The sequence below is a fragment of the Protopterus annectens genome, chromosome 13.part0, assembly GCF_019279795.1.
Source record: "Protopterus annectens isolate FY-2018-M chromosome 13.part0, PAN1.0, whole genome shotgun sequence".
NCBI classification, from domain to species: Eukaryota; Metazoa; Chordata; order Ceratodontiformes; family Protopteridae; genus Protopterus; species Protopterus annectens.
Genome location: NC_056747.1, coordinates 549,267,741 through 549,289,844, shown reverse-complemented (window position 1 = coordinate 549,289,844; position 22,104 = coordinate 549,267,741). Strand labels below are relative to the sequence as shown.

At 43.2% G+C, this 22,104-nt stretch overlaps 1 protein-coding gene across 3 annotated transcripts in view; it reads right to left on the bottom strand.

Moving 5' to 3' along the window:
- EIF4H (eukaryotic translation initiation factor 4H) overlaps positions 1–22,104 on the bottom strand; it is a 602,524-nt gene that overhangs the window by 385,110 nt on the left and 195,310 nt on the right. For all 3 annotated transcript variants that reach the window (XM_044054198.1, XM_044054199.1, XM_044054200.1), the window contains exon 2: positions 1,313–1,506. In XM_044054198.1, coding sequence (XP_043910133.1) covers positions 1,313–1,506 — 194 coding nt within the window. The remainder of the gene's footprint in view (positions 1–1,312; positions 1,507–22,104) is intronic.

Here is a 22,104-nt window from a genome sequence, read left to right as displayed (position 1 = left end):
GGGGGTTCAACCCTGGGCCTTTTGTCAGGAGGAGGCTGGGATCCTCTCTCAGGATGGTCCTGGGAACCTCTGATCAGGGAAATTAAATCTGCTGCCATAGACATGATTTGTGTTTCAGGAGTAGGCTGAGGTAAGGTTTTAGCAGTAAGATGCTTGGACTTGCTGGCTGCCTTAGCACATGTGTAGGCCTTGATAGACATGGGAGGCCTAGCTGCTCCACGTGCAGGAGTGACCTTATCAACAGCAATGGTCTCGGGCATTTCCTCAGTTTCGGTATCTGGAGGAAAATCAATAACTGGCGGAGTGGCCTCCGGTATCGGAGGCATCGGTAAAGCGGTGTCTTCGGTTCGGAGCGGTGGAATAACCGACTCAGAGGGAACCGGGGCAGTCGCGGTAAGTTTTGTCGTGGTGTCGGTGGAAGACGTGGGCAGAGGATGTCGGTCCCGGTCTTTTTGTTTCTTAGGAGTCTGCATTGTCGGTTGTTCCGACGGCATTGTATAATGAAAGCTGTCGCCGAAGAAATCTTCTGCGAACTCCGCCCGGCGCCTGAGAGTGCGCTTACTGAAGCGAGCACAGGCGACACAGGCCGAGACGTCATGGTCTGGGCCAAGGCAAGGGAGGCAGTAAGAGTGGAAATCCTTATGAGGTATTTGTTTACCACAAGACAAACAATTATTTACTTTTTCAGTAATTTCTGACATAGGCTGAGGCAAGAAAAGGTCCCCAACGGGGTACTTAGCTTTTTTGATGACTTCGGTTTCGAAGAATACAGGAGCTGACCGACCAGCACTTGCGAACTGCTTCTGCTTCGGGCACCGCGCGGCAAGAAAGAAAGACTGAAGATGGCGTCGGCTGATGCTTATATACTCCAGCCGCCCTGACGTTGGAGAGAAATGCGACATCAGCCGACGTCGGACCCAGACTTTGGAATCCGGCCGACCGAGGGCTGCCTGAGGCAGGACAACCCATATGTTATGACTGCAGTTGCATTCTTGAAGGACATCAGCAGGGACAGGACATTCAACAGCATAAACACAAACTAGCTAAACCTCTAACATTAATTAATGTGTAACCTTTAAAATGCTGACCTTGTATAACATTAATGGCATCTTAATACTTATGCAGAACTACAACTTCACAGGACAGATTACTGAAAGTCAGCCATTCTTTCTCACCATGCTCTCCCTCCTCCTAGACTCCATGTCCCACAGAAACTAAGAATGCAATTAATAACTTAATTTTAGAAACCTTCAAGTAATGCATAATTGGCCCTGACAAGATACTGCAAACGGAGCAAGACTGCAGAGCATACCTTTAAATTTGTCTGTTTCTTTGTCTCTGACTAGCCGGACACTCCGTACATTAAGCTCTTTAAAGATAGTGTCTATATCTCCTTGAACAGTGTTAAATGGTAAATTTCCTACATAAGCTGTGTAAGGGGGATCTGAAGGCAATTCTTTCTGCTTACGAGGACCTCCAGGACCACTGCCACCACCTCGAGATCTCCTAACAAAAAAAGGAGAGAAAAATACTTAAATACAATATATACAAAAATACCTAGCTGCCTCCAACAAGTTAATCTTATTTACATTTCATGTACACATGGTACATGCTGCAACACAGCAAAGTACTCTGGGCATAAAGTCTTACAAGGACAAAAGGAAAATAAACAGATGACCAACAGCTGACAATTTACTCATTTGTTTAGGCTACAAGAATGTCCAGCAGAGTTGCCTCCTCATTTACAAAGGAAGCCCAAAGAGAAAAACTCCTTTACAGAATTACAAAGCAACCAAACACAACTATATACATTACATCAAAGCTGCAACACTTTTTCTAGACGTCACATTTTTACAAACACCCAAGTCTTTATTTATAGCCTACATTCTGCTCACTGTAATTACTAACAGCTTAGTTTCAACAAATGTACCTCCAATACAGCTAGTTATAAATCAACAATGCATCTCAAAAACAGGTGAATTACACAAACATTACTCTAGCAGCATACCTCTCAAGTAAACCCAATTATGGGTAACATTCCCCCTTTTGCAGTATTAAAACGTGCACATTCCATGCAGTTCCTCATTGTAAGGCTCTGCCAAACATTGAGTGTTAAGATATTTTTTAACAAATACCCATGGTGAATAATACTGAATCATGTTAATTCATTAAAAGGTTTATAAATATTTAATGCATTTTACTCATCCTGTGAGCTTCTTAGTTGAAGATGTCAGTAAACGGTTAAACATTTTGCCTGTTTGTTCCACATTATGAGGGGGAAGATTATTATGAGAAGGTTAAGAACCATGTCTAGCAGGAACAAAATGCAACATTCTTCTGTAGCACTGAATATCACATCTAGAAAATTTACCATAAAATTAAATTCGTCAGAGCAGGTCCATCCTAACTGAACTCTAGGGTTAAAACCACATGCATAAGGACTGCTCAGCAAGCCAAAGCTTTCAAGGCTGGGTACCTCCATCCATAAAAACACTGCAATACTACAGTGAAGAGCACACACTACATAAAACCTTGACCAAGGCAGGGTTGTTACAGAGACTGGACCTGCTCTTACATATGTGTGTTGGAAACTACATGGCAAAATTTGATGCCCAGTGAGAATAGGCCCATCATCTTGCCTATAGAGCCATATGGTAACTTTACATACACAGCTTTCATGAGTAATAACAGAAGGTACATGTTCAGCAACTTGCAACACATAGTCCAGAGCTCTTCTCCTACTGAGGGGACCCATAAGACAGCAGAACAGTGACACAAAAAGAACACCGGACTCAAGAAATGAGATCCATCTTGCAATGTTTCTCAGATGTACTATTGGAATACCATGTAGCCACTACACAAATGTCATACAGAACACCATTTCTGAAAAATGCTACCAAGGTAAAATTCTAAAAGAATGAGCCTTAGTGAATTGAGGCAAAGGCTTAACATATACATATAGCAAAATTAAAAATCAGAAAGCCGCCTACCAAGGGTAGGTTTATACATTTATGAACCAAAGTTTTGTAAAAATGAAATTGTAGTAAGAATCTTTGTGTTCAACATCTTTGTATCATGTATAGTAAGGGTTAAAATGTGAAATTGCATTGCAAGCAAAGAAGCAAGTTAAAATAAGCTGTTTTTCTTGTAAAGAATTTGCTGACCAAAGAGGAATGCACAGATGTTACCTTGGTCCAGGCACAAGCTTATCTTGTGACTGACCTCTGACCATCTAAGGCTCCAGTATGTGAATTTATAGCCTTGACTGAAATTCCTTGTCTGGTAACCAGTTACTGTGTACGTGCTGAGAAGGGTATAAAAACCCATGTGAAGTGTACAGAAATTAGACTGCTGACATACCATGTACTTTGTAGCATGTCTCCATGCATGTAAAATAAACCTTTTTGCTTATTTTTATCTGCGTGATTCTTCCAGTATGTTAAGAGTATTAAAATCTTTTAACAGAAATAAATATATATATATATATATATATATATATATATATATATATATATATATATATATATATATATATATGTGTGTGTGTGTGTGTGTACAGACTAGTTCCATTTTTACAATATCAACTGCTGGTGAAGGTGAATCTCTGTGCAGTGTAGCAGGTACTCTCTGCAATTAAAATGAGAAAAAAAAAACGTAAATTACATACTGATCTAATTTTAATTCTGTTGCAAATCTAGGCATAAAGTTAGACTAGTTATAACAGAAATTTCCTGAATGTCAGAGAGCAGTTATAACATTCAGACAGCTGTTATGAAGAAGGGTAGGTGCTCTATTAGTGAGGGGAGAGAAATCAGCTGATGTGGCACCCTGGGGCAGGAACAAATGGGAAAAGAATCCTCATTAGAGATCAAGGCTGCCCAACTCTCATTTCCCAACAGAATGAATGGGCTAAAGGGATAAAGGTACTGCAGCCATCCAGCAGGTCAGGTGATGGATGAAGGCAAAAAAAGTGTTATCCTCTCGATTTATTTGGTTGGTTTGAAGCTTGACATTATGCTGGACTCTGCCTCAATTTATGGCTTCATTAAAGCACTAAAGATGCAGTGGACCATTCTTCAGTATTTACACTCTAATAGATTACAGCACTGTGAATACTTAGACAATGTGGATGCACAAGACGCTTCAGCAACAAACTGTGCTACTACTCCTGAAATTAATCAACACTCTGTTCTCCAGTATTGGCCTTTTTAAATCTTCAAACACTTTACATATTAAAGAAAATACACGCACCACAATGTTGGTCAAATACACTTTACCCCTACAAGACTTGGGATTGAAAAGTTACCATCTAATAGCAAGCACCTGTGGCAGACAGAGATAAAGACCCAATTATGGCCCAGGCAACAAGTTAATTTAACACCTTGGGTGTTTGACACACCTGGCAGAGAAGATGGCAGCCCTACCCTAATAAAGAGGATGGGGTGAAGCAGGGCACAGCCACAATTCCACAAAGCGGAGAAGCATTTTTATATACATCTGAAGGGCAGGTTTTTGGCACACCAAGAAACTGCCTAGCCTTCATTTACAAGTGTACTGGAGTATGCACTTACAAGGGGAAGTTCTGCTAGTCCCTGTGGTAATGCAGGTAGCTCATTCCCTCACCCAGATGGTATACAAATGCCCTCAGTGCCAAGTCGCCATCAAGTACACAAGCAACCTGGCATCCTGGCACTAACAGCATGACACCAGCAAGGAAACAAGCAACCCTCATGACTACCTGTACGACTGCTTCTCTGCATGGCTCTTGTCTGTTCATTCCCTCCGTACAGTACATGAACAAGAGTCCCAATGGAGGAAAGACTGACTGGCAGGCACTGGGGCATAAAGTACCTGAAGTGGAAGTAAAATTAACATCCAGTGATGTTTTTGAAAAAAATGGACTTAAAACACAAATATCAGCAGCTGCACCAGAAATGCATTACAGTCTGGCTAAGAGTCCTTACTAAAAGCATGAGAAACAGGTATCCCAAATTAAAACCTTGTAATATCTCAAAAAAAAATCACACGGATTTTTCAAGGAATGAGTAGAAAATATAGTTCCCTTGAGAAGAGTTCTGATTTTTTTTTTCAAACACTGCTGTGTGACACTGAATACAGGTGTGCATAATCCTCACTTCAACTGGAGACAGAGTTCTTGTTACAGTAGCAGGTAAAGACATCCTGGAACAATAACAGGAACACCCAAGAGAGGTAAACACTTCAATTTTATAAGACTGATATGAGCAGATATCTAGACAAGTTAAAATTCAAGTTAAGTACAGCTGTGTAACAATTTACCATAACTGTAGATGTCCTACTGATCAGTACTGCAGCATTACTGACAGACGGTATATCCTGCCAAGGATAGACTATTATCTAGACATCATACCAAAGCCTTAGTGGCTTCCTCTTGAAATATATGTCTGGTCGATGTGATCACAAGCAGAAAAAGTTTTCAAAGACAAAATTTCAAATCTACCTTGGCAGCTGGTTCAAATAGGGATTGAGCCAGGGCTTGAAGTGTAATTTCAATCCCAGGGAAGTGTCGGGCCCTTAATGTGGGGTCGGAGTAAAAAGGCACTTTAAGAAAAGCTTTACATAAGGCCAAAGAGGAATGGTTATGTCCTACATAAAAATTGGAGATCGCTGCAAGTTGAATTTTTGCAAGAGAAAAACTAGGAAAATTGTTAAATATGGAAGAAAGAAAATCTAGAATAGCCAGAATGGGTGCCAAAAAGTATTTAGTTGTTTCTGGACAGCTCAATGGGAAAATCTTTTCCATTTACTCATACACTTTTCAAAGCCTGCATCTTGCGTCTGTAAACACCTTAATCATTATACCAACCCCCGCAATAGGTTCCTTCTGAAAGGACATGAGGATGTGTTCAACCACGGATGAAAACCTGGACTGTCTAGCCATCACTGGAAGTGGAGAAACTATGTTGTCAATTTCAGGGTCCGACTGTCCAGACGAGTTATTCCTGATGGGTGAAAGAAGATCTTGGTTCAGATCCAACACCCAAGGAGGATGCACAAGAGGAGGCCACAGAAAGGGGAACTACAAATGTCGAAGCCAGAATGGGGCAGTCAGGATTACTTTGCATTTCCAGTAAGATGCTTTCCATAGAAACTTGGGAATCAGAGGAGTTGGAGGTAAAGCATACAGGAGCCCAGGGGGCCAATCGTGGACAAGAGAGTCTCTCTGTGACTCCCCCTCTAGTGGGATTAGGACAAAGTACCTGCTGCTCTTGGAGTTGTGAGGAGAAGCAAAAAGATCACACTGTGGTTGGCCCCACTGATGGAAAAACATTCCACCACCACAGGGTTGAGAGACCACTTGTAAGGGAGTAAAGATGGACCAGCTCGATTTGTCTGATGGACTTACCTGGGACATAGGTTGCCAAAAGAAATTGGCTGGAAGAGAGCACCCATTGCCAAATTCTCATCTCCTCTCGACATAAGCGAGAAGACCTGGTTCACCCCTGCTTGTTGATGTACCAGACAACTGACATAACTTGTCTGAAAGGCCATCATCCCCAGAGGGAAAGCATCTTGAAACTCCTGCAACACTACTACTGCTGCTCTCAATTCCAGGACATTGATGTGAAGGATTAACCTTCAACTGGGACCAAGTGCCTCAGACAGTCCTTTACAAGAAATGCTCCTCCCCACCCTAGTTGGGAGGCATTCACAGTCACTGTGGTTGTGGGTGGTGGAAGGATAAATGAGCAGCCCCAAACTTCTCTTGTGGTGATGCACCACGTAAAATGTGTGCCCTTTGCAAACTGTCGTAATCTGTATTGGAGCAGACAAGGTGTGTCATCTTACAGACCACTGTACTCCAAACGTCCACTGTAGTACTCTCATGTAATGTCTTGCTAGGGCTTTACAGTTATGGAAACTGCCATAGATCCCAGGAGTTGTAAAACCAACTTTGCCGAACAGGAAAAAAGAGATTAGGATGTGAGATGCTTAACTCTAAAGTATTTATTCTTGAGTGAAGTTGGCTTGAGATTTGTGTCACTGTGTTCAGTTGAGCATCAACGAACTCCAGGACTTAATTAGGGAAGAGTTGAGACTTGGCAAAGGTCACTATAATGCTAAGTTCAAGACATAGTTGAAGCTTGGTGGGAGCAAAGAAGAGCCAGCTGTCGAGGTATAGAAACACCTGGAATCCTAGCAATCTCAGATGAGCTGTGACCACTGCCAAGCAGATGGTGAACACTCTGGTGGCTGTGGCGAGACCAAAGGGCAGGGCTCTAACTTGGTAATGACTGACTCCCTGCCGAAAGAGAAGAAACCTCCTGGAACACCGGTTTATTTTGATGTGATAGTACACATCCTGGAGATCTAATGAGCACATCCAATCGTCATTATGCAAAAGCAGCAGAATGGATTGAAACATGATCATTCAGAACTTGGAGTGTTTAACATACTGGTTTAAGTTGCTGAGACCCAAGATAGGTTTCAGATCTTCAATTTTCTTTGGCACCATAAAGAACCTTGGACTAACTTCCAAATCCTTGTTGGGGAACAATCTGGATGACTCCTTTGGCCAGCAGTTTTTGTATTTCTATGGCTGATGCTTTTATCCGACTATGTGGAACATTGAGAAATTTTGTAGTCAATGGGGGGGGGGGCTGTGGGGGGGGTGTATGCAATAACCTCTGGAAATAATCCTCTGCACCCAAGGGTCTTTGGTGATGGCTGTCCAGATTTATGGATGTAGGGATAAGAGCCCCCCCGACTGCCTTCAGAGTGCAGCAGTCTGGCAACTCTTCAGAAACACTGGTAGGGTTTCTCAGAAAAGGAACCTCAAACCCTGATTTTGTTGGCATCATCTGCCACAAGGACATTGGAGTTCCCTCCTCTGCCACACGGGGACTTGTCCCCATAGGAGTCCTGGGAAGAGCCTTGTGACTTCCAGAAACACATTTTCCTGCCACCTCTCTAGTTCCAGGAAAAGGTCCTTTGAGGTGTAGAAAAACAGATCCCTCTGGGATACAAGGTATTCCTGTCTTGTTCACTCCTGAATTTTTTTTTTTTCGTAACCTTGGGGCCAACCAAGGTAGAGCCACCAAAGAAAGCACGGATGGATGATGTCTTGAAAGGCTCCTCAAAGTCACAGAGGCACATCCAGGCATGCCGTCTCACAGCTATTCCTGAACCTGCAGCTCTCAAAGCACCTTCAGAGTCATGGATAATGAGACTCGGAGGCATTCAATATAGGCTGTAGGGTGGCCAGTTGCACAGAAACGGTCTTCTTTCCTCTGCAGACATGGACCCAGAGAAGGCATTGGAAAACTCTCTGCTCAAATCCCTCTGAAATTTTATGACATGTGCCACATAGTTCAGCAACCTTAAAGCAAAGTTCGCCGACACTTAGACATGCTTCCCAAACCTGCCCAACAGCCTGGACTCTCTACTGGGGGGGTGGACAGTACAATTCTGTTCAGCAAGTTCTTTTTTAGTGACATCTGCTACCGCCATAATACCTACTGGGGGACTCTTGCTCTACCAATGTTGATGAGGAGGATCCTGAGTGGGATGCTCCAGAGAGGACTCCAAAATGTGAGCACAGTCCTGAATGGAGGACCGTCTCAAGACTTACGTATTGCCCACTCCAGTGTGACAAAATTTAGAGGCTCTGAGACCACAGTTGATAGTTATGGGTGGTGGACCAGAGGGGAACAACTATGTCTTAACAGTGGTGGAGAAGGCTCTCTCTCTATTACTTCAAAGTCAGAAGACATAACAGTAGCAAGGGCCGTCCTGGCTGGCGCCAAAGACAACTGTCCAGGACGGCTCACAGCATCACCCTGACTGTACCTCAAGGCAGTTTCCAGCACTGAGGATCTGAGAGGGAAAAGACACTGGTGGCAACAGAGTTGAACCCAACTCCCCCACCCACCCAAGATCCAGAGCGAACGCTTTGGCTCCGAGAAGATTCCAGATTGTATCAGAAATGGAGTAGCAGAAAGCCAAACTTTCAGATCCAACACAGACAGACTCTGGACTCTCAAATCCAGTGGCTCCAAAACTAAAGGCTGGATCAGAGAAGGAGTAACCAACTGGGTAGGAATTGATGGCAGACTCACAGGTCCGATGAGACTCTCAATTGAATCTGGACCTGGAGAAACCATCTTACTGTCCACATCTGTTTTGGTTAACCTCCTAGATGACCTGAGAGATGATGAGATAGAGGGAGGCCTGGAATTCCTTCTTGGGGTCTCCTGTAAGAATGGTGAATGGAACACAGAAGGAATCCGCTCTGGAGTAATGGTGGAGGAGCAGTGAGCCAGACTGATCAGACGGTTTGGCAATCTTCTTGGGTGGAGGTGAAACCGAAACAAAGGAGGGAGAATAATTAGGAGATAGTTTCTTACCCTCTTTGCCCGTGGTCAAGAAATCCCCCTTAGCCTTATCCGGAGGATTTTTTGAAGGAAGGGGAGCTCCAACAGAAAAAGTAGGTAATAAACCCTTAGGGACTAACTTGTGGCATTCACCCTAGGCACAGCAGTTGAGCGCCTGCACAGACCTCACACTCAGTGTCCAAACAAGCAGATTCCAAATAATATACACACTCCTGGTGGACACTGGAAATAGGGATCTTGTGCCTACAGGAGATGCATTTTCTTAAATCCTGCCAGCTTATCGGACGTGGTGGAGAAACCTAAAGAAAACGAAAAGGAAGGAAAAATAACAGAAACTACCAATTATTGTAATTAAAAGGGATAACTACCAGCAATGGTAAAAAGAGGAGTACCTGTACAGAAAGGTAGCAGTAGGAGAAAAAGATGTTCAGCTGTGGCAAGGAGACACAAGGCTTATGAAAGGAATACTACAAAACAAAGTCAGACTTTTTTTTAGGCTAGTGACAGTACAAGGGGAGGAGGAACAAGAATAAAAGTAATAATATATTATAAACAATAGCACTTACCTTATACACTCTGAAATGCCAGAGCTACAAAAGACTGTGTCGCAGCAAAGGAGATGCAAAGTAATTCTGACTAGAAGGAAAGCTTATGGTTAAGAAGTTTAACTCAAGCTACGGAACCAAGACTTTAGAAATGGCCAAAGTCTGATCCGACATTGGATCAGAGACCTGTCGGTTGAGGAATGGACAAAAAAGACATCAGATCTTTTACAAGTACATTTCTAGATTTATAAAAAACTTTGAAGTGAAGAACTATGTGGGAAACTTATGGAAATTTAAAATACAAGAGGAAGAAAATATGTCAAATACGACAAAAGATCAATGCTGTGGTCTACAGACAGGGCATTTTAGTCCAATATTAGAAAGTCTTTACACAGAGATGTTTCCACAAGTCTTTAACATCTGATTGGTAATAAGAAAGACAGCAGAATGAACTGTGGAAATAGAACTTTATGAATGTACTACATTGAATTGTTTTTGGAAAAATATTTGTTATGATCTTTGTAAACAAAAATTTTACATCTCAGGATGCTTGGTCCCCTACCTCAAAATATGAGAAACAATCACTGAAGTATCCCATAGACCATTCAAGCCAATGCAAAACAAAAATCATTACAAGAAAATGGAAGAGCAATTCATTTCTTCAATTTAAAGATTTTCCACTTTCTTCAGCCAGAATTAACAAAGCTACAGAAGCTAGGAAAATGAGATCAACGATTCTGGACAGTCTCGATCAAGAATATAAAATTAAATGACCATTATAAAAGCTAAAATTAAATAAAGATAAAAATCACAGAATCAGAATAAAAGTTTAAAGTCTATTCAACTAGACTGACAAAAACAAGATATTTGGCATACATTTTATCAGTCTCAGGCATTCTTGAAAATAGTAAACCACAGGCAAATGTGTTTTATTAGTAATAACTATTGATGTATTTAGACAGTGTTAATTATGAAAGTATGAGCTATCACTCTAAACACTCATGACACTTCTGTTACAATTACACGAATATCATATAAAATACTTAAAATAGTTTGAGCCTGGTGAGATGGAGTTCTAGTTTTTCAAGGGCATAAAAAGACAAGAATGAGCACATTGAAAGGGAGAAGAGTGAAGAATAAAGGAGATGGATAATATTTCCTTTAATTCTATAAATGCTAACAGCATGAGAAGTGAAGTACGAAGGCTGCCGACTTATAAATGGTGCAAGAAAAATTCAACATGCTGTCTGTTGCAAGATAAAAGTTGTATGCAAAAAAGGAAACCATGAATTTTATGGGATGGTAGGACTACAAGGACAGGTAGAACAGAAACATGTTCAGGCTTAGCAGACTTATTTAGGGACAAGAAAGTTAATATTTTAGATGTCTTATACACTGTCTAATGGTTAAAGATTTTAAAATTAAAAGTAAAGCTGGTAAACTAAGTGCTACTTACACATGTAAACACTGAAGGAAACGGACTTTGAAAATATTAGACAGTTTTTTAATGTTATGTTCACTACAATGGTTGGAGACCGTTTACTACTATATCACAGAAATTAACAACAGAGAAAAGTTATGCCGAACCAGAAACACGAAAATCAAAATGCAGAATACAAAATACTTCAAAAGAACTGTTCGTAAATGTCGAAAATCTGACATTTACGAACAGTTACCATGCTTCCGGGAACGGCATCATTGTGCGCTGCACAGTAAAGAACGTGTTTGCAGGGGGGCATGCCCCCCCCCCACACCACCTGCTACTTATATGTACAAACTCTGAGATCGCACTACAGTGAAAGAAAGGGTACATTTCCCGATCCCCACTATAGTGCAACCTGCATCCCAATGTTGACACTCATAACAGTGAATGCTGGCATTCGCTGCTGTGGGTTTCGACATTGTAGCATTCGTCTTTTCGTACTGCGAAACTGCCATTTTGCACTAATGAAAATCGCACAAACTGGAATCAACTAAATAACAGTAAACTTTGAAGACAACTACAATGTGTGAAACTGGGAAGGAGAGAAGTGCCGGATGTGAAAAGTGTGTAAAGAATTTATGAAAATGGACAATATGCAGTTAAGTACAGAAAGTACTTGCATATTTTGGGAAAAGCAAAGACATACTACTACTTTGTGTTTAAGAACTTCGGAAGAAAACAGGAGGAGGGGTAAGATTGGATTTTACTGACCGTTGTGCAATACTTGGGCTTCAGGCCAGTTATTTTACATTAAGAGGGTTCGTGGTCTGCACTCTTGTGGGAGGAGAGGCTGGACTCTGCCTTTCTGAGCTGGGAATTTCTGGTTAAAAATTTATAGTGCCTGCATATTTGAACTGCTTCTTACTGAAATTGGAACACCTTGTTTGCTGTAGCATAGACTAGATCCAGGCCTGCTGAATCTAGCTTTGTTTGTATAACTTGAGCACTAATCCAGGCATTCTTTAAAGCATTCAATTGTATTTATTACTGCTTGGTAGTAACTTGATTAAAGTGTAGCTATAATTCTAAATCCTTTGGATTAAGCACTTGGGCTTCAGACCAGTTTTACATTAAGAAGGTTTGTGGCCTGCACTGTGGTGGCAGGACAGGTAGCTTACATCCTTCTAAGTTGGGAACTGCTGATTGAGGGCTCAGTGTCTTATTCTAAAAGTGTACTAGTTCTGGTTTAAGCACTTGGGCTTCAGGCCAGTTATTTTACGTTAAGAAGGTTTGTGGTCTGCTGAATCTAGTTTTGTTTGCATGCTTGTTGTTTGTTTGCTTGTTATTTCCCTGAAACGCTAATTCCACCTACAACGCGGCTTTTCAGTGCTTCTGTGGATCCTTAGTGATATCTGCATTGCTTACTGTACTTATTTCCTTGTTTCACTTGAATGAAAGTTACAGTTTAACTTTCATTCAAGTTACCTGTAGCACACTGCATTTAAGTTACCTGGCACTTGCTCACTAAAGCAATTATATAAGTCAACACTAAAAAATTAAAAGCACTACATCCTCACAAACTCCCCTTGAGTACCTTGTTCCCCATTTGGCCCTTTTTTTCAATTATAAAGGAATTCCCAATACTATTCTAGCATGCCCAAAGGTCAGCTGTCAATCTCCTCTCCGGTCCAGCTGGTGAATCTGGGAATCTTGAGGCAATGTTACAACTGTCTCATGTACACAGAGAACCCTCTCCTCCTCCCAACAAATTCCAACACGTGAGAGATGCAACCATATAGCCAAACTGGAGGCTAAGCTCTCTCAACTCAGTACTGGCGTAACCAGTCAGGAGGAAAAGGAAACCACACTCACTACAATTCCAATCTCACATAGACCTACCACGACAGCAAACCAAACACAAACACACAAAAACATACTCGGAGGCTCTAAATAAAAATCTGCCTAAGCAGCAGAGACTACCAAAGCAGACACCCAAGCAACCACACACCCAAAACAAAACACGTGCAACACATAGCTCACAAAGCCAGTGTGCCGAACAGTCACAGCCCTTAAGGCTAAACAACACACCTGATACACTTGTAATAGGTGACTATCGTCAGGCACACTGACGTCCTGCTCACCAGGATGAACAAGGAGAAGGTCACGGTGAGCTGCCTGTCGGGCGCTAGGAGACATAGAGGAGCTCTCTGAGCATGTAGCCCAGGCCGGTATGACCCTGACCTTGAGTAGCATCTTACCCTCACCAAGAATGATGCCACAATATGAAGACAAGAGGATTAATTTCAACAATTGGCTTAAGTATTGGTGTCATTCAAAGGGGATCCAATGCCTGTCAGCCTGGGATGACATGCTCGACAAGCCACGATGCTTCGCTAGGGACGGCTTGCACCTATCACCCCTGGGCTTTCGAATATTGGCAAAGGCTCTTGCTACCCCCATAGTGCCTTTTTTAGGCAAGGCTCAAAAGACAAACCCACCTCCATAGGTATCACAAGGGATAAGAAACTAAGAGTAGTGCTACTCAACGCCAGAAGTCTAAACCTCAAGATGCATGCACTCAAAACTCTCCTTAACATGCAGAACATCGATATCTGTGCAGTAACAGAAACCTGGTTCAAGGCTCCCGAGAGCACCCCAGCACTACCAGGTTATACCTCATACCATGCTTTTCGGCCCCAAAACTTGGACCGAACCACAAAAGGAGGGGGAGTATCAATATTCGTCAAAGATACCCACACCTCCAGGTTGGTGGCACAGCACGAAGCATCAGAGACTATCCATGTGCAACTAACAGTGGGTAAAACTGCCTTCCAGTTTATAGCCTGCTACAGACCACCCTCACAAACCCAGGAACTCCACTCGGCCTTCCTGAGAACACTGGAAAATATGAAGGTCTCTCCAAACACCATTATATTGGGCGACTTCAACTACCCAAACATAGACTGGGAGCATTATTCTAGCTCCAACACCCTAGCCAAAAGGTTCCTAGAATTTATAAACTCAAATGCTATGGAACAACTCGTTACCACTCCCACAAGAGGGGAAAACATACTGGACCTGATCATCACCAACATGGGGACTCTATGCTCTAGACCAGAAGTGTATCCCTCACTGGTAAGATCAGACCATAAACTAATCTCACTGGATATTCACATCCCGACCCCACCCCCTGCCCAGAAAACCACAGTGAAAAACTTCTCTAAAGCAAATTTCACACTCCTCAAAACCGAGGTGGAATCCTTCAAAGCCCCCAGGCCTGTGGAAAATACAGCCCAGACCGCAGAATCCTTTATAAACGCATTCTATGAACACCTTCAGGAATGCATGGATCACGCAATCCCAAATAAAACCAAGACCCAATCCTCCAAAGGCAGACGTCCTGTCTGGTGGACCCAGCCATAAACAAACTATACAATAGAAGGAGGAAGCTACTACATGATAGAGCAAAATCCCAAAAAGGGAAGGCATCTCTGATCAGTATTAGCAAAAAACTATGGGCACTCATAAAATAGTCTAAGGCCAGCTTTGAGAGAAAAATTGCATAGGATACAAAGGATAATCAACAAGGCTTTCTTTAGTTATGTTAGAAACCTGGGTGGTAATTCCCAGATATGCTCAGAATTAGTCCATAATGACAAAAAATACACCAAACCCACAGACATTGCCAACATCCTAGCTGACAGGTTCAGCACAACCCCCCCCACCACCAAAAAGGCAAATATCTATCCCAGCACAGTGCTGCCCCCGACATCTCAGATGCTCAGGTAAGAGCCGCCCTCTCCAAAGCAAAAAACACTGCATCAATGTGACCAGCCTGTGTCCCGGGCTGCGTCCTACATGAACTCCAAGAAGAGCTAAACCCAAACATAAAACTACTGTTCAATCTGAGCCTTACTACAGGATATGTACCCAAAGAGTGACGTACAGCAACAGTGGTCCCTCTCCACAAAGGTGGTGCCTCAACGGATCCTGGAAACTATCGCCCCATAAGCCTGACTAGCTTGGTCTGCAAAGCTATGGAAAGGATCATCATGGACCTTATAAATAAAGATATTGGGGACCTACAGACACTGGATCCTACCCAGTTTGGCTTTGTTAAGGGCAGATCCTGCCTCTTAAACCTGGTTGAATTCTTTGAAACAGTCACCAAGGCCATTGACGAGGAGAAGGTGGTCCACACAGCCTACCTTGTCCTCGCAAAAGCCTTCGATACAATACCCCACTCGGGCATTATAGATAAGCTCACCAGCTTAAATATAAACCCCTATGTCACTAGATGGGTTGAAAACTGGCTCAAGGACAGAACCCACATGGTTAGAATTGCTGGAGCCATGTCAGACTCCAAACCAGTTACAAGTGGCGTCCCACAAGGCTCAGTCCTGGGACCGCTCTTGTTCGGTATATATTTCTCAGAGGTACAGGCCAACACGGAAGGACTGTGGCTGACCAAGTTCGCAGATGACTGCAAACTGGGTGCCATAATCGACTCTCCAGCCGACACAAGCATCCTCCAAAAGGGCCTCATAGAAACAGACAACTGGTGCCAGAGCCATGGCCTCAAGCTAAACGCCAAAAAGTGTATGGTCCTCCCCTTTGGCAAAAACAAAGTGCCCACAAATTACCACATAAGTGGTAATCCATTAAGTACGGAAGAAGTAATTAGGGACCTGGGGACCCAAGTTGATAGCAATCTCTCATTTGACAACCACGTGGCCAAAGTGGTTAGAAAAACATTTTATATAGCCCACCTAATCATGAAGGGATTCACATCTAGATCAGGGGAGGTCATTGTGCCCCTCTACTCATCCCTCATCAGGCCCATAATGGAGTACAATGCCCCTTTTGGGATGTACCTTACCAGACACCTGCAGCAACTGGAAAGACCCCAAAAGTACCTCACCAAGAGGATCAAAGGGCTCAAACAGATGCCATATGTTGCCCGGTTAAAGAAACTCCAGCTCTACTCAGTGGCATAGCGCCTGCTCAGAGGCGATCTGTGCCTGACGTATAAAGCCATGTCCAACCCGGAATTAATAGACATGCTGCACCTCAGAAAATCCAAATCCCATCGAGCTACGCGATCGAGAGACTTGAACCTCAGCACTGAAATAAATAGGACATGCTGGAGGGACAGATTCATAACCCAAAGGCTCCCTTCACTCTGGAATAAAATCCCAGTCCAGGTTAGGCAGAGTCCCTCACTGACTCTCTTCAAGAGGAATCTTGATGAGTGGATGGGGGATCGTAGGTTTACCCCGGGTATCACTTCTGTGTCACTGTTAGACAGAGGCACAGTATACTAACCTCGAAAAAGGGCATAGCAAAATTAATTTAAAATGGGTGGCGAAAGCCAAACACACTCTGGCTAGGCTTATAAATGCCCTACGGCAGATAGCCTAGTATGAACCTATGAAGAGAATCTGGTGTGAATATGAAAACTATTAAAAGAGCAAGGAGCATAAACAGGTTGAACACGGTTTGGACTACAGCAGAGTAGTGTGGAGTAGGGAATGAATATCGGTCAGTATTCAAAGAAAAATATGAAGAGGAATCTTTAGTAAAAAAGGTATTTTAAGGAAGCTGAGGAAATATTAGAAAAATGAGGAGAAAACTATATAAAAAAGAAACAATGAAGGAACCAATAAAGAAGCAATTTTCTATGAGGAAATGAAGAGGTTACATCTTTGTTAGGGAAACTGGTTAAAAAGGAAGAAATTGACAGAGTTGTTTGTATAACAAGCAGGGCAGTAAACTATGTATAAAAGGTAATTTGCATGCCATACTACGTACCAAGTTTATGAAGTAGCACTGGTTAGGGTGCTTGTAAAATGGGAGAATTTAATGTAAGATGGTATACAAGTATGAATGCAAGAAGCCCCAGGTAAGACATTATTGGGTATATGTTTAAAGGTTTAACAAAGCAAACTAAGAGGGCTTTCAGTTCTGAATGAACAGATTAAAGAATGAGTGACTGGCACAAGAACAGAACAGTAAGTTTAACACAGAAGGAGCTAAATGGGATGCAAGGAACTTTCACATTGCTTTATGCACTACTTATTATAAAATGTTTACAGAAATTTACCAAGCAGGATAACAAAAGGGTTTGAGAGAGGCTGTGGATGATGAAACACTGGAATTTCTGGTAGATAGGTTAGAGAACTGACAATTTTAGTTAAGATGTTGTGGTTAGACCGATGTTAAGCTGGTAACTTCTAATTACTGAGGTATATGCTAATTTATATTATTTATTATTGCTCAGATCTGGAATGTTGTCGGGGTACTATGTTTTTAGTTTGAGATTACTCTACAAGTGTTCTTCAGCGACTGTATTGATTAACGGGTGTATGACTGGATGAACCAAGATGAACAAACATGTTCGACAGGGGTTGCCCATGAAGCAGAATAATTTCTTGTTTAAAAATGAATGCAGTGATGGTGAGAAGCAATAAGCATGTTAAGGAGGCTAAGTGGAATGTTTATTCCAAATATTTGTACTTCATGCAGATAATGCCATTGTAATTTTTTGAAACAAATTCTGGACGGTGGAAGTAATTAAGCTTGTCGAAACAAGAATGAGGTTTAGGATTAAAACTAAAAAAAACTGTAGGGGATAGGAGATTCAGTAAAGGTGAGGGGAATTTGTGTTACAGAAGACACTATATTAGGTCTGGCATGGTCTTGGCTATAACTCATTCCACATCTTTCGGCCCCAGAACTTGTCTTGGACCAAAGCTCCAAAGGTGGTGGTGTTTCCATACTCAAAGGATGCACACACCTCCAGTCTGGTAGCCCAACATAATGCTTCAGAGATATTTCAGGTGCATCTAACATTGGGTAAGACAGTGATTCAGGTCATAGCCTGTTATAAGCCCCCAACCATGTCCCAAGACACTCGCTCCACATTCCAAGCACCCTAGAGAATATTAGGGTCCAACCTAACAGACTCATACTGGGCGACTTTAACTACCCCTCCATTATCTGGGAAAACTACTCGTGTACCAATATACTTGCCCAACGTTTCCTAGAATTCATTAATTCCAATGCCCTGGACCAGCTCATTCTTACCCCCACTAGAGGTAGCAACATCCTTGACCCGGTCAAACTCTACAACAGGAGGAGGAAACTGATGCGGAATAAGGTGAAGTCCCAAGACTGGAGAAACTCCCTTATCATCCTCAACAAAAAGTTGAGATCCCTCATCAAACCCTCTAAAGCAAGCTATGAAAACAGAATTGCAGCAGACAGTAAAGACAGCCACAAGGCATTCTATTGTTATGTAAAGAACCTCCACAGCAATACCCAGATTTGCTATGAGGTACTGCACAATGGTACCTTCTATACAGAGCAAACAGATACTGCCAATATACTGGCCGACAGATTCAGTGCAAACTCCCCCCACCCCACCCCCAAAGGACCAATCACAATACCAGTAGATTGCCAAACACCAAGTAGGATTGCTGCACAGGTTAAAACAGCACTGTCCAAGGCCAAGAATACAGCTTCTATGGGACCTGACAATATCCCTGCCTGTGTTCTACTTGAACTACAGAGTGAAAGTACAGTTGTGCACACTTACCATAAATGTAGACGTTCGAGTGTATTCACTGTTGTAGTCATCACACTTTGGTTATCTGCCTACAGGTAGCCCTCAGTCGGCCCGAATACCAGAGTCTTAGGATTTCTGCGTCGGATGCTGTCGATTCTTCCATGATGTCAGGTTGTCAAGGGTATAAAACAGGCAGCCGACGCCATTACATCAGTTTTTCTTGCCCCAAATGTCAGGAGCCCCCAAAACAGGAAGCTAGTATATGGTGGGGAACTCTACCAGTAAAAAGTAAATACCAATGCCATTAGGAATGGCCATAGACAGGAGAGGTAGAAAGGTAGAGAAAGCCAGGGGGATGGAGGGATGGAAACCAGGACTGCAACAGTGAACAGACTCGAACATCTACATTTATGGTAAGTGTACACAACTGTACTATGTTCTTAGTGTTTCACTGTTGCAGTCATCACACTTGGGTCGATTCCCAAAGCTGAGGATGGGTGGAGGCAGTCAAGAAGTGTTAGGGCTGGCTAGCAGGCCTTGCAAGACTGCTGTAGCAAATCCAGCTTTGGATTTAGAAAACATTGGTAAATGGCAATGCTTGGTGAAGGTGTGTACAAAACTCCAGGTTGCAGCTTCCAGAATGTCTGGTAGGGACTCCCCTGGGAAATGCTGTACAGGTGCAAGTAGCCCTAGTGGAATGTGGTCTGATCCCCTGTGGGGTAGGTTTTCCATGGTGCTTGTAGCAGAAATGGATGCAGTGTGCTATCCACTTGGAAATAGTTTGCTTTGAAATGGCCTTAACCTCTGCCCCTGTAGCAAAGCTGACTAGCAGCTGGTCACATTTTCTGAAAGGTTTAGTCCTGTCAAGGTAGAACCTGAGCTGTCTGTGAAAATTCAAGGCGTGCAGGATCCTTTCCCCCTTTATTCTGATGGTTAGAGAAAAAGGTAAGCAAATGGATGGATAGGTTTAGAGCCACACTGGGCACTACCTTAGGCATAAAGGGCGGGCTAGTCCTGGGGGGAAACCCTGTCAGCATGGAAAATAATGAAGGGTTCCATAGCCATTAGTGCCTGTAACTCAAGACACTCTTCTTGCTGAAGTTATGGCTAAAAGCAAGGCTGTTTTCTAAGAGAGGAATTTTAACTCTGCTGAAGCTGCAGGTTCAAATGGGGGGAGGGGGTAGCTTGAGCTTTTCCGGTACGAAGTTAAGGACCTGGGCAGGGGTGGGTAATCTCTTAAGGGGCCTTAAGTTGTTAGCCCCTCTCAGGAACTGTTTGATGAGAGGGTGAGAAAATAGAGGTGGCTCAGTATTATAACGAGCTGAGATAGCAGAGGCATGAATCTTAATGGAGGAGAAGGATAGGCCCCTGTGGAGTAGCTCTGCTAGGTAATCCAGGATTAGAGGTAAGGAGGGCACTGCTGTGTCCTTCCCTTGAGACGGATTCCAAGAACAATATCACTTTTCAGCATAGGATTTCCTAGTACTAGGTCTTCTGACTTCAAGAATGACATCCACCACCTGTTTGCTGAGGGTTGCTGGTGGAGTATTCAAGGGATAAGCCAGGCTGTTAGGTATAGGGATTGCAACTGTGAATGCAAAACCTGTCCCTCCTGCTGTGACAGCAGGGTAGGAGTCTGGTGAAGGTGCTAGGGTGGCACTGTTGTCAGACTGTGCAAGAGTGGGTACACCAGTGCTGGCGTGGCCAGTCTGGGGCAGTAAGAATTGCCCTTGGCCTGTCCTGTTTTACCTTGAGTAGCATTTTTGAGTGGAGGGGCAGAAGGGGAAAGGCTTAAATAGAGATGTTTTCCCATTGAAAGGGTAGGGCATCCACCCTTCAAGGCCCTGATGTGAGGGTTCCTGGTGCAGAATTTGCTCAACTGGTGGTTCTCGGGGGAGGCAAATAGGTCCACCTCTGGTGCCCCCCACCTCTGGATCAGAAGGTTGAAGGTGTTGGGCTCCAATTTCCACTCGTGTGGGTCTAGGAGATTTCTACTTAAGTTGTCTACCAGTGAATTTTGTTTGCCTGGCAGGAACTGAGCTTGTAGATGTACCTGGTTGCTCAAGGCTGTGTTCCACAGAGCCATGGCTAACCTGCAGTGTGGGTAAGAATGGGTTCCCCCCTGCTTGTTTATGTACGACATAACAGTGGTGTTGTCTGTTTTTATGAGCAGTTGTCCTGGAACGATTAGGTATTTGAAGGCTGTCGGAGCATTCTGTACCACGAGCATCTCTTTCTGATTGATGTGCAGGAGAATCTGGGCTGGGCTCCAGTGTCCCTGAATGCACTTTCCTGCCATGTGAGCCCCCCATGCATAGTCTGATGCATCTGTTGTCAGGGTTTGGGCGGCTATGGGTGGAGTGAAAAGCAGCCCTTGCTGTGGTTGCATGCTTCTGCCCACCAAAGGAACTTTGCTCTTATACAAGGTATGACTGTTTCCAGGTCCTGAGAATTAAGTACCACTGAAGTTTACTTATATGCAGTCTTGCATATGGAATTAGCAGAATACACGAGGCCATGAACCCTAGGGCTTGCAGAATTTGTCTTGCAGATAGCTGGGTTCTGGTGGCCAGTCTGAAGTAGTTTGTCAGATAGACCTGTTTTTCTAAAGTGAAAAATGCCATCTGGGAAGTTGTGTCCAAGCTTGCTCCCAGGAATACAATCGTTTTTGGCTGGGTACCAGTTGTGATTTCTTTTCACTGATTGTGTACCCCAATGAAGTTAGAAGGCTTTTTTACAAATGCCAGGTGCTGAAGTAGCAATTCCTGACGGTTCGTCTGAATCAGGCAGTCGTCCAAGTATGGGAAAATTTGGATATTTCTCTGCCTGCAGTATGCAAAGGCTGGAGCCAGGCACTTTGTGAATACTCTGGGCGCAGTAGATAAGCCAAAGGGAAGTGCAGAGAACTGATAATGCATAGAGCCTGCCCTGAAGCAAAGATATTTTCTGCAGGACCCTCTTATGGGGATGTGCAGATAAGCTTCTTTTAAGTCTGGAGTGATTAACCATGCATCCTTAGCTAGCATAGGGAGAAGTTGTTGCAGGGTAAGCATCTTGAATTTTGGGACCACCAGAAAGGTATTGAAAGTTGATAGATCCAGGATTAGGCGCCAACAGCCCTCTTTTCTGGGCACCAGGAAAAGTCTGGAGTAGAAAAATGCCCCCTTTGTTCTACTGGAACTGACTGAATAGCTC